The 24,758-nt window shown below is 50.5% G+C and overlaps 9 protein-coding genes across 9 annotated transcripts; 4 read left to right on the plus strand and 5 right to left on the minus strand.

The window, feature by feature from the left end:
* Positions 1-2,280: 2,280 nt before the first annotated feature.
* Positions 2,281-2,595, plus strand: GUITHDRAFT_57631 (hypothetical protein; the record flags this gene model as incomplete). Its single annotated transcript, XM_005838402.1, has 1 exon — positions 2,281-2,595. A coding segment is annotated over one exon (315 nt), but the record flags the coding sequence as incomplete, so codon positions are not given.
* A 2,613-nt stretch (positions 2,596-5,208) lies between these two features.
* Positions 5,209-7,175, minus strand: GUITHDRAFT_134406 (hypothetical protein; the record flags this gene model as incomplete). The annotated part of the gene is made up of 2 exons (XM_005838403.1): positions 5,209-5,763; positions 5,793-7,175. 2 exons carry the CDS (start codon positions 7,173-7,175, stop codon positions 5,209-5,211), a joined length of 1,938 nt encoding a protein of 645 aa, XP_005838460.1.
* Positions 7,176-8,396: 1,221 nt separating this feature from the next.
* Positions 8,397-9,944, minus strand: GUITHDRAFT_102749 (hypothetical protein; the record flags this gene model as incomplete). Its single annotated transcript, XM_005838404.1, has 1 exon — positions 8,397-9,944. One exon carries the CDS (start codon positions 9,942-9,944, stop codon positions 8,397-8,399), a length of 1,548 nt encoding a protein of 515 aa, XP_005838461.1.
* A 625-nt stretch (positions 9,945-10,569) lies between these two features.
* On the plus strand, positions 10,570-12,671 carry GUITHDRAFT_134407 (hypothetical protein; the record flags this gene model as incomplete). The annotated part of the gene is made up of 14 exons (XM_005838405.1): positions 10,570-10,581; positions 10,738-10,905; positions 10,948-11,012; positions 11,113-11,192; positions 11,217-11,242; positions 11,304-11,339; positions 11,385-11,453; positions 11,506-11,576; positions 11,629-11,702; positions 11,782-11,825; positions 11,872-11,946; positions 12,040-12,327; positions 12,383-12,556; positions 12,612-12,671. The coding sequence occupies 14 exons, from the start codon at positions 10,570-10,572 to the stop codon at positions 12,669-12,671; spliced, it is 1,242 nt and encodes a 413-aa protein (XP_005838462.1).
* A 932-nt stretch (positions 12,672-13,603) lies between these two features.
* On the plus strand, positions 13,604-15,292 carry GUITHDRAFT_134408 (hypothetical protein; the record flags this gene model as incomplete). The annotated part of the gene is made up of 3 exons (XM_005838406.1): positions 13,604-14,988; positions 15,055-15,096; positions 15,133-15,292. The coding sequence occupies 3 exons, from the start codon at positions 13,604-13,606 to the stop codon at positions 15,290-15,292; spliced, it is 1,587 nt and encodes a 528-aa protein (XP_005838463.1).
* Positions 15,293-15,342: 50 nt separating this feature from the next.
* GUITHDRAFT_134409 (hypothetical protein) lies at positions 15,343-18,002 on the minus strand (the record flags this gene model as incomplete). The annotated part of the gene is made up of 9 exons (XM_005838407.1): positions 15,343-15,659; positions 15,908-16,097; positions 16,139-16,776; positions 16,818-17,005; positions 17,050-17,145; positions 17,240-17,486; positions 17,533-17,639; positions 17,695-17,828; positions 17,874-18,002. 9 exons carry the CDS (start codon positions 18,000-18,002, stop codon positions 15,343-15,345), a joined length of 2,046 nt encoding a protein of 681 aa, XP_005838464.1.
* Positions 18,003-18,793: 791 nt separating this feature from the next.
* GUITHDRAFT_159319 (hypothetical protein) lies at positions 18,794-19,890 on the minus strand (the record flags this gene model as incomplete). Its single annotated transcript, XM_005838408.1, has 7 exons — positions 19,830-19,890; positions 19,655-19,784; positions 19,498-19,604; positions 19,180-19,441; positions 19,044-19,122; positions 18,901-18,987; positions 18,794-18,850 (listed from the first exon to the last, which is right to left on the minus strand). The coding sequence occupies exons 2-7, from the start codon at positions 19,774-19,776 to the stop codon at positions 18,794-18,796; spliced, it is 714 nt and encodes a 237-aa protein (XP_005838465.1). The 5' UTR covers positions 19,777-19,784; positions 19,830-19,890.
* A 1,064-nt stretch (positions 19,891-20,954) lies between these two features.
* Positions 20,955-22,028, plus strand: GUITHDRAFT_102754 (hypothetical protein; the record flags this gene model as incomplete). The annotated part of the gene is made up of 5 exons (XM_005838409.1): positions 20,955-21,348; positions 21,416-21,489; positions 21,537-21,713; positions 21,769-21,870; positions 21,918-22,028. 5 exons carry the CDS (start codon positions 20,955-20,957, stop codon positions 22,026-22,028), a joined length of 858 nt encoding a protein of 285 aa, XP_005838466.1.
* A 445-nt stretch (positions 22,029-22,473) lies between these two features.
* GUITHDRAFT_102755 (hypothetical protein) lies at positions 22,474-24,695 on the minus strand (the record flags this gene model as incomplete). The annotated part of the gene is made up of 15 exons (XM_005838410.1): positions 22,474-22,534; positions 22,666-22,728; positions 22,785-22,858; positions 22,924-22,989; positions 23,035-23,083; positions 23,131-23,207; positions 23,254-23,372; positions 23,657-23,712; positions 23,765-23,819; positions 23,867-24,013; positions 24,058-24,143; positions 24,201-24,301; positions 24,348-24,428; positions 24,481-24,552; positions 24,606-24,695. 15 exons carry the CDS (start codon positions 24,693-24,695, stop codon positions 22,474-22,476), a joined length of 1,197 nt encoding a protein of 398 aa, XP_005838467.1.
* Positions 24,696-24,758: the final 63 nt, after the last annotated feature.

A 24,758-nucleotide genomic window follows, 5' to 3' on the forward strand; every position in this document is an offset into this window, starting at 1 on the left:
CAAAGACCTCACTCAGACCCCCACTGCGTGACTCTACCCACGTCCCAACAAGGGATTACATCAACAACATGGTCGATACATTGTCAACCAACAACGATATCTTCATCTCAGTTCACTGCGCCATTGACCAACCTCTCAGATCCGTCTTCAAATACACCATCGCAACTCAGAAACATACCAAGCTCTACACCATCATCGCTTTGACTCTGACCGCAGTGCGTCGCGCTGAGCAACAACCCGATACTATCCTCAGTCTCCACTATAAGTTCCTCTTCTTGCTGATCAACGAACATATCGTTCGTCCGCATATGTCAGGCCTTAACTTTGACTTTCAAAATCTCTTTGATCTTCAATAAACTTGACTTGAACGAAAACTCATTCGATTGTTCTGGTACCCTAAACTTTTTACTCAAAGTTAAGTTAAAAATCAGTACCTTAATCACTATATTAACCGTTTGAACTTTGAACTTGAACTTGAACTTGAACCTTAAACTCAAACTTAAACTCAAACTTCAACTCTGAGGCGAGCCCACAAAGACCACCCCATCCTCCCTTGTAACTTCAAATCAAACTAACCGTTACACAACATTAGGGGTTCTTTACTAATACCACTACCCCATAATAAACTAGACTTGAAAAATTTCAGACCCCCCCGGGGAGGGTTATTTTGGTACCATATCCCCCCTAGATGGAGCAAGGTTGGTCACACGGCCCTCCCAGGGCCGCGGGCCCGGCGGTACCGTGACTATACTCATCATGGCTACTCAAAGTCACCCGGCCGGTACTACGAGAGTACTTGAGTTAAAAATCAGTACGAGTACAATCAGACTTGAGTAATCTTAAAAAGGTTTCCGGAGGTCAGCTGCGAGAGCTTTTTACGACTTGGATTGCCGTACAAATAATAATGTTTTATAATTTCATTTGTACAAAAATCATTCAACACGTAAGCATAAATATTATCAATTCTCAATTATTTGTATTATAAAATTGTACCATATCCACCCGATCGTATCAAATCGAAGAAGTCTGGTAGTAGTAGAGAACAGAATCGGATTACAATTTATGGTTTAATGGAGCCATCGGCCAAGCCTTGGCGGCAGCGGCGAGAAGCCAAGGAAGGGGAGGAAGAGAGAGAGAGAGGAAGAGGGAGGGAGGAAGAAATGAGGACTGAAGAGCCTGAGGAGAGGGATGGGCTACTTCTGCTGAAGGGCCCTGCGCATGGACCTCGTGTGATACGGTCTATTGGGCTAGTTGACGCAAGATGGCACAAGCAGTAAGACAGACAGCTTGCGAGACTACTCGAAGCTGGATAGGATGAGCTTCATGAGCAAGAGACGTCTTCGACTCTTCTTCCTTGAGTTCGACGACGTCCAACTCGAGACGGAGTATCGCGCCTTCTACTGGGAGAGTAACAGGAGGTACATCAACATCGCTTGCTTCGTGGTGCTGCTCTGGTCTTTGATACGGTTGACATTGGGCATAGCCGAACTCAGACTGACAATGGAGGAGTACAGTCGCTGCTGCTCCAGCATCTCCCAGCTTATGAAAGCTCTTCCTCAAGACGAGAAGTGGAAGCAAGTGGTCCTGATAGCAACTGAGTTTGCCTGGTCTTCCGTGATATTCTGCCTGTCGTTGGGCAAGAACTCTCAGAACATGAAGCTTGTCTTGCGGGTTCTCTTCGGGCATACTGAGATCCATCAGACCGACCCTCTCTACAATGCCACCATCGAGCGCACGTTCATGTGGCTGCTCGTTGCTGCACAGTTCTACGGCTGCTGCGATGCTCTCCTTATATGGTGGAGGTCTACCCTGTGGAGCCAGAGCCAGCTGGAATGGCTCCTCTCATGCTTCAGCATCCTGTTTCAGTTCAGGTTCGTGCACACCTTCGTGTGGGCTGGGAGCTCTGTCCTCTTCACCTTGCTCGTGATTGTCACCGGAGGGGCAGATTGCCTACTGAGCACTGAGAAGATGCCGATGATAGGTCTCATCGGGATCACTTCGATCCTGATCTCACGGAGACGAGAGGAGAGCATCAGGATGAACTTCGTCTCCCTGATGCGCGCCCAGTCCTACGAGAAGCATTACCGCTCGCTCTTGGCCCACCTGGTCCCACAGACGGCAGCAGAGTTCTTGCTGGGGAATGGCGATATTCACGGCAGCATGATCCAGATGGGATCTTCAGTGCAATACTTCACAACGTACTATCATGACGTGACTATCTTGTTCATCAAGTTGAATACAGAGGATGCGGGCGACTCGGCGAGTGACTTCGTGAAGGACCTGAACTACTTCTTTCACAAGATCGATCACCTGGTGCATGTAAGTGCCGACCTGTTCAAAGTCGAGACGATCGGAGCGGAATATGTGGTGGCGTCGGGACTTCCAGACGTCTGCACAGACCATGCGGTGAAGATGGCGAAGTTTGCTGCGGGCGTCAAGTCGTTGTTTCTTCGGTCGCGCTGGTCGTCCTCCAAGAAAACTTTTCTGAGTATGGGGATGCATAGCGGCAGCATCGTCGCAGGGATCGCAGGGAAGGACACCCCGCGGTATCGGCTGTTCGGAGACACGATCAACACTGCCTCGAGGATGAAGAGTGTGGCAGCGTGCGAGAGCGATAAGGCCGCAATCCCACAGGACCTCGCGAGCGAGTCAGGGTCGAAGATTGTGCTGTCTCAAGACACTGTCGAGAGGATCGGGAAATGTGAGAATAATGGTGTGGATGTCGACTCAACACTGGAGGGGGACGTCATCTGCTTCAGCGGCTCTGATCTGAAGATCAGGCGACTGGGCGCCTTCGAGGTTCAAATTGTTTTCTCACTTGATGGTTTTGTTGATGTGAATCTCAGGTGAAAGGAAAGGTGCAGTCAATCTTTGGATGCTGCTGAACGACGAGTCTTCGATGGATCAAGATGCTGAACCAAGAGGGGCTACGGGACATTTGGAGGAGTCTTCGGCGAAAGCCATGGACCAGTCGACACATGGCTTCGTGATGTTTGACAACAGTTTGTCTACGAACAATCTTGAAATCGATAGCATGATGATGCAGATTACATTTCAAGATCGAGTGTTTCAATCGGCTGATTATGACAACGAAAGAGATGATATGATTCATGATATCATCCAGGAGCTGCAAGTGGAGGACTTCATGTCAGTCTTCAATCGACCTTTGAAATTCCTTTCAATCAGATTCAGAGATCCTTTTCTGGAGCAGGTCTACCAAGTCATCCGGTCGAATCATATCTGCTTATCCCAGCTCTTCGGATCTCTTCTTTCTTTTATCATCTGTTTGATCTGCTTCGCCATGGATGTTCGACTGGCACACGAAGAGAGCGCCACAAAGATCATTTACACTGCATGCATCGCATTGGGTCTCCAGCTCGTGCTCATCGTCGCATTCGTTATCACGCTGTTGACACGGTCAAGATTTCTTGATTATGCTCGGATGGCTTGTTCCAACGGCTCCTGCATATCATTCTGGGCATTCTACTTCCTCTGCATTCACTTTCTTCCCACCGAAAGCATGGTCCTGCAGAGCTCGTCATGGTTCGATTGGATGATCGACATCCGACTCATGCTCTTCGCCTGCCTCAGCGTAAGATTCATCCGCACCAACTTTGACCAGCTGACTGTATGGCAGGTGCAAGGGCTGTGGGTTCTTGCTCCCTTCCCCCACGGGGTGTTCTTCATTTCGGTCTTCATGCTCGACACATGCATCTGCATGGTCTTGTACGGAGAAGATTTGCTGACAACATGCGGCAGCGTCAACGTCACCTTCATCCGTCGTCCCTACTTCTTTGTTGTGATCCCTGCCCTGTTCGCAATGTACAACATCTGGCGAACAGATGTGTACGAGAGGAGTCAACTCATCAGCATCATCAAAGCGAAGATCCTGTCCAAGAGGGTTGAGTCCATCACTCAGACTCTGATGCCTGAGCACGTCATCGCTGCTCAAACAAACTCGCTGATGGAGCACCGCGATCGGATCATGCAGAGGGGGCGGGGATCGATCATCAGGAACTTCTTCTTTGCAGAGCATCTGCCTTGTGTATGCCAGATGTTTGCAGATATAGAGAACTTCACGCACTTGTCGTCGAGCTTGCAGGCTAGCGAGCTCTTTCAGGTCATCAACCAAGTCTTCGTCCTTTGCGACTCAATCTGCAGGGATTGGAACGTGACCAAGATCGAGACCATCGGGGACGGTAAGAGCGTCCGCCCGGCCCCCCTGCTCCTCTGACCCGCTCTCAGGGTACTGGTGCGCCGTAGGGCTGGAGGCTCCGGCAGGTCCGAGGGATGCAGAGCGTCTGCTGCAGGCTGCTCTTGCGATCCAGAGGAAGCTGGAGGAGGGGCTGAAGAGCCTGCCCAACAGGGCGATCAAGATGAGGATCGTGTTGCATGCTGGGCCGGTCATCGGAGGGGTAAGGAGAGCAGGCGATCCACCTTACTAGTCAGTGACGGCATGGACGCGCAGGTGGTGGGATGGAAGATGCCGCGGTACCATCTCTTCGGGAGCGAAGTGGAGAACTTGATGGGGCTGGAGAAGTTTGGAGAAGTTGACTGCGTCACCGCAAGCCAGGAGTTCATGGACATTCTGAATGAGAGCGACGGGTCGTCAAGGCGGTCAGACTCCATCTGCTCCTCTGGCAAGTTTGGGGATCAGTCATCTCCGAGTCAGAGAGGGTCCAACCTTGACCTGACGCTGTTGAGCGACGACGGAGCTGCGGTGGAAGGAGGATCGTCCTTCAAGTCCAACCGTTCGCGTAGGCCATCACAGAAGAACTCGAGAAGTTTGTACAATATGGATGAGATCACAGTGAAGAAGAAGAGGAGCGTGTCGAGAAGACACAGCATCAACTTCAAAAAGTATGCCATCCAAGAGCACGAGATCAAGAGCGAAGCGACGGATGAAGTCACTTCCCCGTCTGCTGCGGCCAGGTGCCTGATAAGTTGTTTGGGTTCTTGCTGACATGCTGACGCTGTTTGACTGAACAGGAAGTTGTTCAGAATCTCTGCTGCTGATCATGAGGGAGGATGGACATGATGTAAAAGTTGTAAACGCTTGTTGTAGACTGATGTATGACATACGGTGATTTATTCTTGTAACATAGAATATCCAGTTTCTATGAAACCATCATGATATGGAAATCTTCACAGCTCTCTCATCTCAGAGTTCGCGCGTTCCTTGATCGCTCCGATGCTTCGCTCTCTACTCTAGGCCAGGCTGCTCAATCTGCGCTGATACCAATCCAGGAACTTGGCGATGTCCCCATCTTGCAGGGAGCCCATGGCTGCCATCCTGTGATCGATCCACAGCTTCTTCAAGCTGTACTTGGAGACGTTGTCAGTGTCGTCCTTTCCTTCCACTCGCACGGCAAAGTAGTCAATCAGAGCAGCCAACTCGGTGACATCCAGGGCGTCGAAGTTGCCGTTGACGATCTTGTCCATTGAAACTCGGGTGAGGCCGGTGTTGTTGGACTTGAAGATGCTCTTCTCCGGAGAGAAGTACAAGTCCATCTTGATCAGGATGGTTGAGGCAACTCCGAGAAGGATCACGAGGCTTGCAAGAGGAAAGATGTCTTGGCTCTTGTCAATCTGCGAGCTATCCTGAACCCACCCGACGTTGCTCACGGCCACATTCTGGGCGGCAGCGAGGGCGATGATGATGATGAACGTGAAGTGCTTGTTCATGTTGTAGGCGACAAACCTCTGAGTCAAGTCATCGCAGATCATGACTGAGATGAGAACCATGGCAAGAATGATCACCACCTGACTGACAGGGTTGTGCACCCAAATACCGAAAAGAATCCATCCAGGAGGACGAGGCCAGTGGCAGCCACGAAACCACCTGTGAGATAGCCTGACGTCTTCTTGACCAGCGCTGGTATCTGCTCCTTCACTTGCTTGATGGAAAACACCGCTACCTCCTTGTACTCTGTGTCCAGGTTTGTTCTCGTTGGAGACTCTGCTTGAGTTGCCTGAACTTGATCTCCGACGAAGACAACATCTCCATTCGGCATTACCACTCCTTCGTTGTGCCTGTCGACATAAATAGCCCAATCAGGATTCGTGTCAAACGCGTTCCTGACCAAGACCCCGAAATCGTTCGATCTCGCAAGTGCAGAGAGGAGAGTGTATTCGTCGTACTTGCCGGCGTACTTCTTCATCCCAAAAGCTTCCACCCCCTCCAGGAGAAACACAATGGCGTAGCTGATAAACATCACCAGTGCCGCCCAGTTCTGTGCAATGTCAACAGCCAGCAGACAGCCGCAGGAGACGAGCTTCATCACTATGACTGCATCCCTGCCGAGGTGACCGCTGCAAATCCCTTCCAAGGTGTCGATGATGATGACTTGCTTCATGGTGGTGAAGACGACTTCGGCATTCAGCTTGTCACGCTCGCCACTGTAGATCGCAGGTGTGGAGCCTGCCAAGATTAACAGGTAGATAAAGCGCAGGATGAAGCGCGGTTCCATCTTCGAAATTAGAGCGCTGAACTTGATGAAATCAGGCTTGAGAGCATTGACCTGCTTGCCCCCTGAAAGGAACCTGATGATCCCCGGCATAGTGCTCATGTTCAGGAACTCTGTGAGCTCAGAGTACAGGATCTTGGAGAAGAACTGCGAAACGAGCGTTTGACACGTGAGCGTGGCCTCAAAGCAAAGCTGATGGTTGGACATGGTCTTGACGTGTGTCTGAAGGGCTTGCGGCATGATGGTAGTCTGCGATGGTTGGGGATACATGGGCGGCTCGTAGCGTCTGCCGGACACCTGAACGATCTTTGTCTTCTTGGCGATAGTGAGGGACCAGTAGAACTCTTTGACCAGCTGTCGGTACGAGAAAGAGACGCCCTCTCGATGTAGCATCCTACGAACCTCGAGGAGAAAGTTGAGGTTGTCCACGTTGCGATCGATCCAGATGAAGTAGACGACATCTCCATCGCTCTTATAAGCTTCGAACTTGTTCGGTGCATCCTCGTCTACCTTGACGTCATCGCACGGCACCGGAATGCAGCACTGAATGATTTCCATGAGAGCGTCGTTCACTTCTTCGCTCCCGAGGGGAGGACTCGACTGGTTCTGGCTGTACTTGGGCATGCCGGAAGAGCCTGAAGGAAGGTTGGGAGCGAAGCTCATAGGCTGCCCAGCCTGCGAGTCGAACGCGAAGGAAGCATGCAGCATCTGGATGACGGGACTCGAGTCCGCGAGTGAAGGAGCGGGTGTGCTGCCGGTCTTTTAAAGGGGCGCCTCTTTCCACCCCCCTGCCACCGTTAAAGAGAAGAGGGGGGTACTCAGGGGCCATGTGAGCAGCTGGGCTATAATAATGTTTTAATAGTCTACCGCCGGATTTTTGTTTTTAATAGCATCGAACAAACGTGATTTCGATCCAAATATCACCGGGGTTCGTAACGGTAGTCACTACTACTAACTAGTTTCTTGTAAACGGCTCAGTAGTGCAGCTGGGGTCACCCTCCTTTCCAATTTACTACCCGGCGGGTGTGGCCGCCCCTTCGTTACTAGTCCCCCCCCCGCGCGCGGCGAGTCTCAGCGTCAGTAACGGTACCCGCTATACCGGGACTCAACAACTTCCGACGGCACTACGGTACCGGGTAGTGCTTCACGGGGCACAGCCCATTGCAGGGAATCATGCCTGTTCATTTTGAAGCGTTGCAACTGTGGGGGCCACTAAAATGGCGTACTGAGCATATCAAAACCTTGAGCATATCGCTGAGCATATCAACCGTTTGCTCAAAGTTAAGTCAAAAATCAGTACGAGTCGAGGAGGCTTGCCGCGCTCTCACAGACTAATCTCACTTTTACTCAAAGTTAAATTAAAAAACAGTACGGGCACTGTGTCAGAATTGCCCTTGAAATTAGCCGTCAAGAGTCGGTCACCGTCGGCGGGCCTCTCAGGCAGCGGCAGCGTGCCTGGTGGGGCCGTGGCTCGGGGCGGCCGCAAATTCAAGGGCCACGATGCCGGCCGGGCCCCGGCGGTCACCTGAAGCGGCCCGGCCGCCGGGGTCCGGCCCCCCCGGGCCTACTACGCGGCCGCTGAGCCCAGCCCGGCCCGGACCCTGGCCTTCCAGCTGGCCTTCCGAGCAGGCGTGAGAGGATCGCATAAGAATCACGGGGGGAGGAACTCCCAATAAAAGGGTCTAGTACCGGTATTTTTGTATGATATTTTGGGGGTACCTTTTCAGGAGGGGGTGGGTGAGTTTGCAGGAAATCGCAATGGCAGCAAGGCGGCGACCAGGTTTAAGGATGATTAATTCAGCCTGTGCAATGATGACAATCGTGAAACCACCATAGCCTATCAGTTAATTGTAAAATCTATATCATGGTATCAATCATTTGAATTGCATCGTAGCAGTGTTTAATATTTTCCACAATACGTACTTTTTTCTACTTGCAGCCAGCAATGCTACGCAATCCCCGGAACCGTTGCATATTACCTGTTAATCCTTCATCCCATTGCCCTGATTTAGCATATACTCGCTTTCGATTGTTCTTCTGCGTACTATTGTGTGGCTCCACATCATTATCAGATCCATCCCGTGCATTGAAAGCTTCACGGTCGTGCGGTTTGCTCAGGACAATTCGCTTCTTCGAATGCTCGTATACAAAAGGCAGGTTTGGATCCACCTTTTTAGATAATTCTATGCATGCCTGATTGAATTTTCTCAGAAAATCCTTCTTGTTCAGATGGCCGATCAACGACCACAGATTCTCTACACTATCCGTGCAGAGAGTTCGTGAATTGAAGTCATAGTCTCTATCACCCAGCGCATGATTCTTATCCCTCACATACTGTTGTACTTGCAGATGAGCATCAATTGCAACTATGAAGCCTTCAAATGTTACAGATGATAGTCCCTTGACATGTTTTTGGCTGACACTGGTCCAGTCGATGCCTTCCAATAGCCATCTTCGACCCTCTTGAACGAGACGTATCCTCTCTGAAACTTTCAGCCCTCTTTCATCGAATGCTTTGTGCAGGCCAGACATAGCCTCTGCCATTCTTGCTGTCGCTTCATGTCCTTCTGCCTTTAGTAGACTGATGGCCTTGTCACTGAACATCTTCAGCATGATATCCACCGATTGTGGATCGGCGGTCCCGTCGACTTCCATCTGAGTCATCCAAGCAGGATTCTTCTTGGCGATATCACTGTAAGCTTTATGCCATATCTGGGCTTCCGTAGAAGACGATTGAGACTTCCCTGATCCAATGGAATGCCTGACATTCTTCAACAAGTGATTGATGCACGGCGAGAAAAACAACAACTTGTTCGTAATTGGAGAGAGGACGGGATTGGATAACCATTCGTCGAATTTAAAGCGGATCTTGTGTTCATCAAAGTCATTTAGTCCATCAGCTATTCTTCGCTCCATCTCCCAAGGAGTGAATGTTTCCCCCCCCTCTTCATTGTGCTTGGCCAATGAAAGAACTTCTTCATATCCGTACCGTCTGCAAAATATTTGAAACCTGCAAAACATCTCTTTGGCCTTTGTGCCTCCATGTGATTTGCCAGATGCTTGTTGTTCGAAAACCTGCATGTAGTGCTGGAGAAAACATCTCGAAAATCCTTCTGATGTAGGCCCATAGACATCTCCGAGGACCTTTAGTTTGTTCTGGATTTCAAACAAGGATACAGAACGAAGACTCCACTTGAGGTAATGGGTCGCTGAAACTAAAAGATTCTCGTCTTCACACTCCACAGATAAAGTTGCATGGCCATGGCATTGCAAGAAATCCAACAGCTTGAAAACCAAGGCATCATCCCATTGAGAGAGCAAGATCTGCTCAAGATCATTGCAATCCTTGTGTTTTTTCAACCTTGCAACACAAGTTGTGCACATAGACACACCATGCCACTTTCGAATGCTGGTCATTTCTCGTCGTCTGTGGCATGATGAGCATATTTTCTTCGCTGGAGGCCTCGGCCTGCCCATGGTGTGGGACAACATAGCTTTGCCCGCCAAAAATTTGATTTGAATTTTCTCGTGACACCCTGCCATGGCATGCAGCACCCCCTAAATCCCCCGCCATAGTGCCCCGAACGCTCTGCATGGAGGCGCGATGAGGAAAGGAGGGGGGGGTATTTAACTAAATATTTGTACCAGTTAATTCCCACACTAGGGGTTGGCCCGTCTGTCAGATCGAATATAGCAGTTCCACCCCCCCCGTGGAGGGCAAACCGCTGGGCAAACCGGAGCTTCAAGTGGGGGGATGAGGGATCACTAGCTTGAAAGCGATGAAGGGCAGAGAACCGAAGGGCGCAAGAAGCCCTAGATGAGATACGACACGAGATGAACGAACGAGGAGGGAGAGGAGGGAGAGGAGGGAGAGGAGGGAGAGGAGGGAGAGGAGGGAGAGGAGGACTGAGAGGGAGGACCGATTCAGAAACAGAAAGAGCAGGTCGTTTAGAGGATCAAAGGCGATCTTGTAGCGGGGAAGGACTCTCTGGGAAAACGAACAACGAGTCATCTTGCGGGAAAGATATCGAGGAATCTTTTGTCGAGAGAGTTATAGGCTCGAATGAGCAATTGCAATTCGATCTTGTCGAAAGCATCCTCAATGAAAATTCAGGTACGACACTTGTTTCCAAGAGATTGTCCCTCACCAATTTTTCAGCAGAAGCGCCCCCTTCGCTCGGCGAGTCCCTTGCCCGACTTGTCGCAGAGTTGGACTTCGAGGTCTCATCCTGGAGGATCGACCTCCGTTTGCATCTCATTTCCCTCGCAGGATTCTCAGAGTGCGATGCTCGGAGGACAGCATAGGCAGCAGGATGAGTTCAAGCACCTGACCTCTGGTCCCGAGCTGGACCTGTCTCCTGGAGCTTACTACAAGGCTCGTGAGAGTGCGTATGAGTACCTCAAGGAGGACCTGACGCAAATCGAAGACTTTTCCCATGTGAGATATGGAGGGAGGATGCGCGGGATGAATTTGATGCAGGAGATGATGGAGCACTTGAAGCTTGGCATGGGAACATTCAACCCCAATGCGGCACATCAGACGAGGTGAGAGCAGTCGAGACGTCGGCGGCAGGACACCGACAGAATGAAACCCTTCCCTAGGTTGTCTGCGCTTACGGCCGGGGAGCTCGTGTCTTTCGTTCAGCGGATATCTTTCATGGCAGCACGGGCCAAGGGTGATGGGCTGTGTGGATAGGAAGCGACGATTCTCATGGAGTGGGGCAGGTAATGCACTGAGCCTCTTGCAAGCGGCGAATCGCGATAGCCAACAGAAGGTTGACAAAGGAGATCCCCTGTCATCATAGTTTGATACACCCAACTAACAACTGTATTCAGGACAATGCGATTCAAACGCTGTTGGAAGACATGCAGGTAATCGAACGACATCTGGTGGGCTTTTGTTGAATTTCCAGACAGAGAGAAGAAGTCAAGACTGCGGCCATGCGAGACCAGTGCCATTCCGCTGTAGTCTCAGCATATTCCAAGGTCCTCTGGTCCATGCTGAGTTGCTCGCATCTCGTAACCCTGCTCGTTGTAGGAAGAGGCTTATCAAAAACAAATTGCTGATCTCAAGAGACAAAATACCATTCTGTTCAACCTGTCACGAAGGTTAACTTAGTTGGTCCTGCCAAGGAATGATTGCTGATTCGATGTCGCACAGGTACGAGTCAATCACCAAAGAGATCAAGGAAAGTTTGAGCCTGGCGTGCCGAGATGATCGCAAGTCATTGGCAGGTCATAAAGATTTGTCTTGTGACAGCAACCTCTTCGCTTCCCGGTTGACTTTGATTGATGCTGACATGCTGGACAACAGCCAAAGTCACTCAGCTCGACTCTCGACTAAGCGCCCTGACGCATGTACGTGGTAGAGGGACACTGAGAGCTATTCCTAATGACGTTCCAGGGAGAAGAAGACAAGTCTGATGAGACTTTCCATCGCCAGAATGTACCAAGACAACCGGCAAAGTACGGAGATCATGTAACGTGGAAGCAAAATGGTGTCCAGCACGAAGAGTCCACCTTGTCCGGCCACCCTGCCGTCACTAGTAGTTTCTCACAAAGTGGTACGCAGGAAACACCGGGATACCACCTTCGAGCACCTGAAATTCACCGAGGAGCTCGAGCTGCAGCCTACCAACATTCACGTCGAGCAAAAGTGCTCCTCCTTCTCTTCCCTCTGAAGCTGACATTCACAACCTCCCCAGAGCTCGCTCGTCTCCGACCTCCAAGTCTCCCAAGTCAGGTTCCTGGCAGTATCTGCGGATGCCCGGCTGTCTTACTGTATGTTGTTGGACTAGTAGAGAGCACGGAGGGTACAGGGCTGCTCCGGCTCTCCCTCTCCCCAATCAGGAGACAGAGGGTGAGCAGTCAACAACAAGTCCTGCGCCTGACTTGCCCTTGCCATGTCGCGTCAGATGCGTTCGACGGACGTGCGGACCGGGGGGCTCAAGACCAGCTTCTTATCACCGCAGAACGAGGTGGAGGCGCTGCTCTACGACCGATCCAAGAGAGGAGGTGAAGGTGGCTTGAGAACCTGGCGCGGGCTGACGGCAGGGGCTGCAGGAAGGTTCGACGAAGGGCTGAAGATGGTTCGATTCCGGAGTCCTCAGTAGCGAAGTTGAGATCCTGACTTGATTCTTGCAGATCGAGAAGGCCAAGGTCGTCCCATGGCAGTTCTCGTCTCCTTCCTCGCAGCCTCCTTGAGCTACGACGCGCCGCACGCCTCAGTTTTGACAGCAATCACTTGGAATGATCTTTTCAATGTAATTAATTAATGATATCTGTGTAAAGAATCTCATCGTCGGACGACAGCCAGCTTCTGAGTTATGCCAGAGTGTTGACTGCAAGGCCCGGGACGGCCGGGGCCTCGGCCAGTGCCACCGTGTGCGGCCCGGCTTTCCGACCACGGTAAGTTCATCTGGGCGCCTCCGAGTCCGCCTCACAGCCTCGGAGGGCAGATTTTTCAATCGGACGAATTCAACACGCCTTGTGTAAAACCAGTTTTAATTTTGAATTTGAACGACAGGGGCTCACTGTCTTGCACTTGCTTGGTCAAATAGGATATTTCTGTATCAAATTTGAAATTTTCAGTGAACTGATTTGCGAAAAATCAAAGTTTGCCTTGCAACGGAATTTTTGCCCTTCAGCACCCTACCCCATCCGGACTACCCAGGCACATTATTACCCCTCTTTTTTACCAAGAGTACCCCAATTTTGGTAAGTAATATTCCATCGTCGTGGTGTACCACCCCCTCTCAATTTTCCGCTTCCTACGATCCCAAAACCTCCCCACCCTCGGACAACTCCCTCCATGCATGGGACAGCACACGCTTCCTCGTTCCCTTCCTCTCCTCCTGCAGCATCCTCAATTTCTGCTCTGCTCTCATGCGAACCACCTTTTCCTCCTTGCCTTCAAACTCAAAGTTGTCGAATGAGATTGCGATCACTGACAAAACATAGCAGGCGTAGGATGAGCAGCAGAAAAATGTTTTTTATTCTAGCTTGCTCAGATGTAGGAAGCGAGGATTGTGTGCATTTTGTTAATTCTTTGAACATGTACTTTCCATCTCACTGAGCAAGTTGACCAACAAAGATCTCAATCGCGATAGATTCTTGCTGACGGTCTTCCTGCACAGATGTCTGACCCTCCTCGAGATATTCTCCAGCTGTGCAGCAGCGTCTGGAGCTCAATCACCTCATCCCTTACAGCAGGGGAGAGTCACTCGGACCCCCTCGCGCTCACAGGAGGCATCCCTTCCTTGCAAGCGAGCCGGATCAGAGAGTCGATCCTGGTGCACTCGGCCGATGGGACCGTCGGCGATCCTCTTGAGAAGCACGATAACACGGCCGTCAACCAACCTACGAGGGAGAGAGTGGACTTGAAACCCTCCTACCAGTTTGTTCCTAAGACCTCGTACGTGCATGTTAATGTCTTCCACGGGGAGCAGTCGTGCATTCCAGGGCTGCAGGCGGACGGAATCAGGCAGTCCATACTTCCCAACCTGGAACCAGCCAAGTTTCCACGTAGCAAGATCTTTGTGTTTGAGGAGGTGGAAGGGTTGCAGGCGAGCCAGATCAGCCTGGCGATCATTCCTGATGAAGCGGAAGGAGAGGAAAGATACCCCGAGCTCGACTGGTTCCTCAAGCAGTGCGAGCAGAAGGCGCGACAGTGTGACCAGTCCTTCTCCTCCAGCGACGTCTACGACGGCATCTCCCGCATAGACGTCGAGGACACGCCAGCATGTGAAGTCGCTCATCATGACGTGGCAGGGCTGGAAGGTGACGTCATCCTTGTGCGCAAGTCTTGCAGGATCTCCCCGATGACGGTGGAGCACAAGATCCTCGAGTCGTTGCGGCTGCAGGGCATCCTGAGCGAGGAGACGTCGGTCAAGGATCTCTTTCCTCAGCCCAAGGACGTGGTGGAGGACCTCCACGCGTTGCCTGTGGGGAATGAGCCGAGCTTGGACGAGACTATCAGCGAACCTTTCCACAGTGGGGAGCAGAGACTGGAGTCAGAGATACCAGAAGGGCAAGAGGAGCTGGTTCAGCAGGAGGAGGAAGAGCGGGCTGTGTCGCTAGCCCGTCCGTCCGCACCTTCGACGCCAGTGGGAGCACAAGACCAGCAGAGCGTGCGGACGCCCTTAGGGAGCAAGAGCTCGAGCAACACCATGCGGAAGCAGGCACAGAACAACGTCCTGATACGGAACGGATATCAGATTATCAGGAAGGACGGGTACCAGATCATCAAGAAGGTCACTGGGGGGGCTGGAGACAAGGAGAACAGAAGCCCCGCAGACGAGGAGGAGGAGAACCGCCGGAGGTCCGCAGGAAGCTTCTCGTTCGACCAGCTTCTCGCGTACGCTTCCAACGGAGGAAAAGTTCCGAAATCAGGAGGAGACTCGAACGTGAAGAAGGCTGCTCAGCCCGGCCCTCCCCGCCCGGCTTCTCCTCCTCACGGTCAGGGCAAGAGAACTTCGGCAACAGGCTTCGGATTCCATGAGCTCCTGTCCTTCTTCAAAACGTACGAGCTTGATCAAGCCGCTTGATGCCTGCGAGCAAATCCCCCTGACACGTGCGCCGCATGTAGCATGCCGGAGGAGGAGATGATGCAGGAGAAGGAAGAGTTAAGGTGCGTTCCCCTCGTTTCTTCTTTGTCGTCTTCCAGTGATGCGAGCGGATGCTCTTCTCCTTCCCAAGGCTGCGACACTTCACTCGAGCTGGAAAAGCGTGAAAGGATGAGAGACCTGAGGACCGTGTTCGAGCTCTCAGCGGACTACTACGAGTTGGTCGACAGGAGAGAAGAGAGTCTGGATGTGATATGTTGACGCTTCTCTCTTGCGCCTTTGCGATTATACAAGTTATTGAATTCACTGACTTACACAACTTCTCTTCTCCCCTCTGCTTCCAGCACATACAAACTTTGCTCCGGCGGACTTCCTTGCTCGCCTCCGCCCTTCAAACATGTGTTGGACGATTTCTCTTCCTCTCCCTGCGAACCCTGCTCTTCCTCCTCCCTCCCTGCTTCCTCTCTCCCTACCTCTCTCTTCTCCTCCACATTCTCCTCCGAGCCGGTCGACTTCTTCCCGACCCTTGTCTGCTCTCTCCTTATTCTCATCTTCTCTGCCTTCAGCATGCTGTTGAGCGTAGCAAGCAACTTCCTTTCCTCCCGGCTCTTTGGCTCTTCCACTTTTTCTGAATCATCATATGAGGTCACAATCTTCTTTTGTTTCTTGCTCTTCTTCGCACTCCCTTCTTGCTCTGTCTCCTCGCCTGCTTCCCTGCTACTTGCTGCATGCCTGTTGCTCCCCTGTCCACATGATCATCGTCACCACCACCATCACCACCACCACCATGTCCTCCTCATCCTCCTCCTCCTCCATCATCATCATCATCATCGCCGTCGTCGTCGTCATTATCATCATCATCATCATCATCACCACCACCACCACCACCACCACCACCACCAGCAACGGCATGTCTCACCTTCAACTGCCGGTGGACAACACGTGCGAGATCAACGAGCATGCAGGTGCCGTCGCTGAGGAACTTAACGAGGAACTTCTTCTCTTTCTTGTACTCCAACAGCTCAACCGGCAGGAGGCCATCGTCCTCGCAGAGGATTTTGATGACCTGAGAAGGGGTCAGGGGAGACATCGAGCGCAGGTTTCGACCTTTCCCACGTCTTGAGAGTTGTAGCAGAGGACCTTGTTCTTCCTCCCCCCCTCCGCCTTCTTCGGCGTCACCGCACTTGCCCCCAAGTTTGTCCTTTCCTCTTCCTCAATCGTTTCCTTGCTATCACCCTTCTGCACCTCCTTGTCTGTTGTGCCGGTTCCTTCCTGCTCCTTCACCTTGCTCTGCTCTACCGACGTCTCCATCTTCTTCCGTATACGCGCCTCCTTCTTCACCCTCAGCTCCTCTGCTTGCATGATCATGTTCCAAGTCGCCATCATCTTCCTCTCCTCCCTCGACACTCGTTGAGTGATCTCTCCCGCGTCCAGCGGCTCAGCTTGGCAGGTCTCTCTACAAACTCTCGACCTCTTGCGCTTTCCTTGCTCCTCCCCCGCCCCTGAGCTCCTCCTCCCCTCCTCCACCGCAGGACTTGGCACCATGTCGCACTCCTCCTGGACCTCCACCTCCGAACAGTTTCCGGCATGGCGCGACAACTTCATAGCGATCACGAGCTGCTGCCGCTGCGTCAGCCGGTCCGGGTTAGCGAGTGCCGAGCTGATCTCAGCAACGTCGAGGATGCGATTGGACTCCCACCGGCTCTCCCAGAGAGCCTCGAAGTGCTCGATGTGAATCCCTTGCTCTGAGTGAGAAACGCTCGCATGCGAGGACAGGGCTCGTTACCTGCTTCGAACTTCCTGGCAAACAGCGAGTCGTGCGCGAAGGCGAGACTGAGCAGATCTTTCTGCAGGGACGTGAAGGAGAGTGGGTGCGCTGCCCTCCCCAGCGAGCAGCAGCAGTGGGCGATGTCAAGGCAGCAGTGAGCAAAAGTGCTCTTTCTGTTGATGAACTTGTACGACGTCCCCTGCGTCCTGAACGCGAGGCCATCATTCTGGTCGCTCCTCTTCCCCCCTACCTGTGGAAGTGGCGGAGGAACGTGAGGATGAAAAGTTCGTCCGGCGCCAGCAGGTAACTGCGCTTGACAAGGTTGGGCCTCAAAAACCTCCGGTATCTGTGGAGACAATCGAGCCAAGTGAGTCAACAAGAGACAACAAGTCAACAAAGGTTGTGCCAAGACATGGAAGACAGGGCAATGGGAAACTCACGCCTCAAACCATGTCTCGATGTTTCCTCCTTGGACGAGAATCTCCGCGTCCTTCCTGTTGAGGATACACCACTGAGAGTGAGCCGTGATCTCTTCATGTAGCAGAAGGTCCTTGATCAGCTCTTCATCCTGCATCCCGTCACCATTGGCAACTTCGAGGCGACAGGGTACAGGGGAAAGGTCGTCATGGACCAACAGGTCTGATGTTATCAGCTGGATGTTCTTCCTCTGCTCTTTCTGAGCTTTCACTGCTCTGGCATCAAACACCAACACGCGCAAGACTGGAAACGTCACCACTGTGAAGGTCGAAGCAGCTATGATGATGCCCTTTCCTCAGAGTCTTGAGGAGAACCTCGAAGCTCACAAGAGGGAGGCAGCTGTCGCTGAGGAGGATAAACCATCTTGCAGCCCCGGCGTCAGAAATGAAAGCAGGGTCTGCTTGACCCATGTCCTCACCTATTCCTCTCCTTCTTGAGAGCTTTATTTAGCAGCAGCAAGTGTGCTTGAACTAGGGACACAGTGCCCCACTTGGTCTTGATCCCTTGAATGAGATTGTTCTTGAACAGCGGATGCTTCACCTCATCCTCGAACTGAAGAGATGTCTCATGATGCGCAAGCGGCAGACCAAGCAGTACCTTAGCGTGTACGTGGATGTCGAAAACTTCCTTGCGGGCCTTATGGAACCATGCTTCCCAAGCCAGCGGATTTTTGACTTCGCCCAGCGTCAAGAAGAGAAATGCGATGCTATCAAGTTCAGATGACATCGTTGGTTATGGCTCAGAGCAAAAGCAACGATCTCTTTTACAAGAAAGCAGATCACTGCATGGCGGCACTGCACTGTCCAGGAAAAATTTCGTACATGAGACGAGCACAGAGAGGCCGTTCAAGTCAAGAATCCCCCATGAGCTTCAGAGAACATCTCCTCCTCGTTCTAGAATGTGATTGCAAGTACTCCAGTGCCCTCATCTCCTTTCCCTCCCGTCCTTGTCGCCTCCTTCTGTTCCGTAATCGCCATCGGGAGAACGGATCGCTCGTGGTAGGTACCGATGCCTGGTCGGGTATGGTAGGTAGGGGTGGTGAAATTTGTACCAGGTGGGTACTCGCGTTGTACAAAGAAGGGCCCGATCCCCTCCTTGCCCTCAACAAAGACTAGGGGTGGGTACTTGAAATTACAAACACCACGGGTGGATATCAAAGTTGTTGAAAATATGGGTAGGGTGATACAGATAAATGGGGTGTAGCGAGCGCATTTCAAGGATACAAGGGAAGATGTAGTTGGGTCAAGGAGAGGAGCGGAGAGGAAGAACTTGAAGAATAGAGACATGGTAGTCACGAGAGATGATGAGGTAACCCCGTGGACACAAGGATGGTGCGAGAGGAGAAGGATGATGATGAAAGCGAGGAGTAGCAGGGACTCAAGACATTGAAGTAAAGTGGGCAAACTATGTCCAACGACTAAGCCTGATGCTCAGGGCTAGTAAAAGATGTCATGTCTTTACAGAATGTAGAATTCCACAGCATGATACGTAGAATCATATCAGCATCCAATCAACTTTCAATTTTTCTTAGCGTAAGTGATTCTGAGTGTGTTCGTCGGTGTAAGCTTGAAACCCTGAAATGTAGCCTTCAATGATGATGACAAACAAACGGGGTTGCACCGACCTGAAGGGTGTCACGGGCAGTTGCAGCTTGTGCGTCTGACTCAAACTCGACGAAGGCAATGCCCGTCTTTCCAGGGACCATGCGCACCTGAAAGTTCTGGTCAACCACTGCACTCTCAAGATTTGGACAATGACAAGACAGACCTCTGCGAGGCCAGGGAACTGCTTGAAGAGAGTTTGAAGCATTTCCACGTTGATTTCATCAGGGAGCCTCTCCAAGAACCTGTGGGGGATAGTCACACGAACTCTCGCTCCTGAATTCGCGCGTGACGAATCTCACAGAATCTTGTTGATGGGTTGATTGGTCTCCTCCTGCATGTCTTGATCTCCTTCCGGCTGTGCCTCCGCCTGGCTCTCCACCATCTGCTTCTTATTCGGTTGCTTGTATGCGGGCACGTGCGATTCAGTCTTCCTCTTTTGTTTGGGAACGAAGGTGCCATCTTCCTTGGCAATCACATCCGACTTCGTCCTGCAGAACGCTGTTCTCATTGGCTTCCCATAAAATTCGAATCCTTGTAACTTCTGAAGTGCAACTGAAGCCGCTGAAAGCAGAAAATTGTTGTCAGTCGTGTTCGAACCAACAAAACCTGCAAGATACCGGTGAGCTGTTGGAACACAACGAAAGCTTGTCCACGCATTTTGCCCGTTTTCAATGCTACGACGTCAAGAACGCCTCCAAATTGAGAACACAAAACATAAAGCTCACTGCAGTATTGGTCAACTTTCTTTGATATTAGCACAAAAAGCTTAAAAACCTTCGCAAAACTTGTTTGCTAATCTTGTCATTGAGGTTATTGATATAAAGCGTTTGGTTTGGCAACGTGATCCCTGGACGAGCAGTTGGTGCTGGTGCTGGGGCACCCACACGGGCAGCCATTGCAAACACTTCGAAGTACAGTAAGCGAAAGCAAGGAACAGCAAACCGCTTACCACAATTAGATGTGTTTGTACTCAAGAATTTCTCAAATCAGAACAGAGACGGCAATGACCTGGATAAATGAATGCAAGTCAATCCATTCGAATCCTATCTCCTTAGATTCAAAAAATGATTATTCTGCATCGATACAAGGCATGCTCAAGTCTGTGTTTGTGTTTCCTGAATCCTGGCTGTAATTCGATCCGCAATGAAAGACCTTTACATGATATAATGCAATGCAAGATGCAACGTCTAACTCATCGACCCACTAATTCCCGTCTTGATTTCGAAGTAAATGCAAAAATGATATCCCTGCATGGCAGAGCGGATCTTAGTATCTGATTTTCGTATCGTAACTACGAAGCTTCACAACAGATCACCACTACAACTAACGAGCTATATAATCCTTTGGCCACTTGCAATCTTGCATTCATACGTCCTTCCTATCATGCCCTAGCTCCTCCAACAGCCCTTCGCTTCCTTCTTTCCAGGCATTCTCGCGGCGCCGGCGAGCGAGATTTTTTTCCTCGGTTCTAACTTGAACTTAAAGCTTTATAGTCAAACTTGGCCTTATTTATTGACTATATCACTTGTTTGGTTTAATACGGGGCAGGGGCCCGGCCCGGCTCAGGGCCCGGCGCCGGGCCGCACACGACCGTATCGGACGGTTCAACGGCCGCACTGGCCACTGACAGTCACGGCGGCCGCTGCAGCGGGGCCGCCGCTCGTCGGACGGTCGGCTGAGGGCCAGTGGCAGTCCGGGGGGCACCTGTCCGAGCGGTGGTTGCCCGGCCGGTTGCCACTCAGGGCGGGCCCTGCGGCCGCGATGATGCAGACACGGCGGGCCGCCGCCCTGGTGGTGCAGACTATGATATGAGAATCCGGCGGCGGCTCATGAGGGGCCCGGCCCGGCGTGCGGCCCTGAGGCTTCAACTGCTATCATTGTAACGGGCAAGTTGAGTTATCTTTATGCAGTAGTGAAATGTTTTAAATGTTTTAAAAACTCGTACTGATTCTATAAGTGTAGCGGAACTTTAATACCAAATCACAAGTATTATAAAACATTTTGATAGTACAGTTTTATAATAGTGACTGGAATGTGAGGACGACACCAGGGTAGAGATTAGGGCCAGACTGGCATGGCGGGGGAGGTAAGCTCTGCTCATCCCGAAGAGGAGGAGAGGAGGAAGGAGGAGGACGGCGATCAGCCCATCACAGCTGGACAAGCAGCACACCTTGCAAAGAGCACTGTGCATCTTGGAGTGAACGAGCACGTGAACAGAGAAGTGAAGGGCAACCCAAGTGCTGATAGCAGCAAGGATGACGAGTACACACCCGACAACTTTCTTCATAATGGCGACAGGAGGAAGAACAATGACGATGAACTTGTACATTACGATTACAAGACAAGCTCACCCTTGGAGTCCCTAGACAAAGTGCCTCGCGACACTCTGCAACCCTCCCCAAGTTCACGCAGGTACAACATTGAAAAGCATGATTCTACAGAGCACATGGATGCCGCATCGTGGACAGGTAAACACTGCTGATCGCTTCTTCATCATATGCAGCTGTTTTTGTATCGCTAAGATTCTTGCGACAGGCCCACTGGCCAGTTCGAGGTCGTTTAACTCCTGTCAGTCCCGAAACTTGTACAGCTCGGCGACTTCAGAGGAGGTAAGCATCTTCTCTGACCACCATCTCCTGCTGAGCAACGATGTCAGGGTCGAGAGCTATTGAATGCAAAACTACTAAGGAAGAAGGCCGACGAAGAGCTCATGGCAAGGAAGAATCGTGTAAATCGGTTGAGATTTGAAGAGGAAAGGACGTACAAGACCATTTTTGTTGCAAAGGCTAAAGTGCAAGACGTCGTCCGCCTGAAAGCGCACAATCAGCTGCGGGTATACTTGTTTGAACGGCTGTCTGTGATTGGGTCTTATGCTTGAACTCCTCCAGAATCAGGAGAAAGAGCATGCAAGAAAAAGCAAAGCAGAAAGGCTAAGGGAGGAGACCCAGCAGAATTCGTTGGAGAGAGCAAGACGAATAGCCAACATTAGAGTATTTTATTATGCTACTTGTGTCACTCTGTGATGTTGTTGGAACAGGCTAAACAGATGGAATTAGTCCGTACGAAGCAAGACATTGTAAAGAATTCTCATAAGGAACGAGAGATTTACGCGCAGGCATGTCTTTCCCTCTCTTCGATGTGGATTTGATGATTTCATAACTCCAGGCTACTGCCCAACATCGGAGAGCAGCCGAAGAGAGAGCAAGCAGGATGAAGAAGGAGATTTACATACGTGAAAGGGAAGCACTACACCGAAAATACAAGGATCGACATCTGTCGCAAATGCGAACATTGCAGCTGTATGAATCGAAGCTACAAGCGGAGCGACGGAAACATCTTGAGAGACAAGAGGTCATTGAGTTAGCCAAGCGATCTCCAATCACTGACATAGCACTGTAGGAAATCCAACGACTAGAATATGAAGAAGCAAGGTTGCTGGAGAGACTCAAGCAGGCACAGGTTTCAGTGTGTCTTTTTTGAATTTCAAAGTTGATTTTACATTCAGGATGAGAAAAAGAAGTCGTTTTCCGAACTTGCAAATGCTATTCGCATATAAAGCTGAAGAGAATGCTGTGACAGTTGTCCTTGTGAGGTCATGATCTCGATGTTCTTGGTCGATAGTTGGCATATACCTTCGCCCCGCCGGTCAAAGCCCTGTGTGTTGTCAAGATGAGCAATACATTGCAGACCAGACGAAAATTCTCGAGGACCTTTGAGCGCCTTCTCCGTCCTCACTTACTGCACCATGTGGTGACTAAAAACTTGATGATAGTATGACACCTCACTCTTGACACGCTGGCGCGGGATGACCCGCAGCAATTCCCTGGAGCTTTGTGTTCTTTGCCAGCCTGTTCATCTCAGTGTTCACCCTCTGTCTGGTTCAGGATTTGAAACACCTGCAGACCCAATCGAAAGAAGTGGGACACGACTGTCCCGTTCTGATGCTGCAAGGTTGTTCTGTTTGCATCGACATGATACCTATCAGCAATGGGAACATATATGCTGCCCCTCCTGACTCTCAATCTCTGATTTCAGACTCATACCGAATTGGTTTTCATAACTTGTCTTGCCAAAGCCTCCACTTGTTCACTATACTTTGCAGCAAATATCTAACAGTTGCTTTAGAGAACCAATCAGCTTCCATGATGCCTTACTTGAAAATGTCGTTTATCAACCTTCAAATCTAGAGTCGTAAGTATGTGTCTACGCAGCATCATCGTTACGCACAGGCAGGTCACCTTCACTCAGACCTGTAAGCTGCTTCATCTGAGAGCGCATGTATGATCTTTATAGTGTTGGCTCGTTTTCCTGGATCATTTAATGACTCCTGGAAAAGCTTCTCAAAATCAGCAAACACGATTGGAATTTCTCACTATTAGCAAGTCGTCGATGTGATGCTTGACAGCGTGCCCTATTCTATCTTCGACGCTTTGATGAAAAACTTCCCATTGATTGATTATCTCTTCGACTGGGCTAACTTGGTTGAGGGATTCTATGACAAAATGAAGACATTTTCCAAGATCAGAACTCTTGAAGTCTTTCAAGTAAAATTTTTGATCAGATGACTGCGAAGCATGTGATGGCAGATCATGCACATCTATTTCAAAGTCATTGTTGCAGACAGGCAACACGGATGTAGCTTCACTTTCGCTTGACATTCTTGTCCTTTCGATAAAATCTCCAATTTCATCACATCCTTTGCACCAAAGCAAGAGTTTCTCCTCAATGACTGTGATACTGTAAAACAAAAGGAGAAAGGAACAGGGTGCCTTTGACCATGATTGTCCTTCGTAAGATTTTCGATGCTCTGGGATATGTTTTTCAACCTCGTACTACATAACATTGATGTCATGAAGTTCTCACTAGAAAGGCACGCATATTCACCTCTCGATTGCTTCGTTATGCATTTGCACTTGAATAGAAGGAGAAGATTGATGGCCTTTAAGCAGCTTCAGCAAATTTCTTGATTCAAAGCGCCCAAAATACCGATCTCAAGAACATTGTTGAGATTGTTAACATGCTCCTGGAGCATGCTCAACGTTGGCATTGTTTCTTTCTCGAAGAAGATGTAATCGTTCTGCAGGTTGTTGAGCTTAAGGTTTTGTGTTGTGATATCTTTCTGAGCTTGTCGAACTGATTCTACACGTCAAAACAATCGAAGTGATTAGCAACAGAACCTGTTTCGTCGAACTGTAAAATCTTCACATTCAACTTTTTCAGATTCTCACTCTCTTCACAGAGTTTTGCATCGATAGACTCTATTCTGTTGTGATCATGTTCAAACGTTCATGACGCATCAACATCATGGTTTCATCATCACCTTTTAGTCAATTGCGAGTACCATGACGAGATCTCATGCAGTCGTTGTGAGTATTGCTTGAAGTTGTCCTCGATCAACCGCGATGCTCCTTGCTCTTCTTTCTGCAGCGGGTTCACTTGAACCCCTGACTCCAACTCATCCACCTACCGTGAGCGACTTGTGTTGACTTGCTCTTGATGAAGTCCCTTCGTCTGCTGTCGCTGCATTGAGAATAGCGGCATCAAGGATCTGTCATGAAGCTGTCAACGAGCTTCGCAGTCGTTGAAGCAGCATCGAGTACTTTGAAGTGACTGCCAAGAGCTTCAACTAGAGTCTCCAACACCTCTTTGACCATGCACAAAGACTTTTCCACCTGATCAAAAGAGGAATGATTGGTTCTGCTTGAGTAGAAGACGGAAGGCTTACATTGCTTCTTTCCGAATCATCCGAGGGAATGCTGTTGAGCAAATGTATCCGTAACGGAGCAAGATCGGGAGCAAGGAAAGCTTCTTTCATGTTGATGTAAATCCAAAGTAGATCTGATTGCAGATGTGGATGCAGGTTTCAGATAGGTGGTGA

The sequence above is a fragment of the Guillardia theta genome (genome assembly GCF_000315625.1).
Source record: "Guillardia theta CCMP2712 unplaced genomic scaffold GUITHscaffold_11, whole genome shotgun sequence".
NCBI classification, from domain to species: Eukaryota; class Cryptophyceae; order Pyrenomonadales; family Geminigeraceae; genus Guillardia; species Guillardia theta.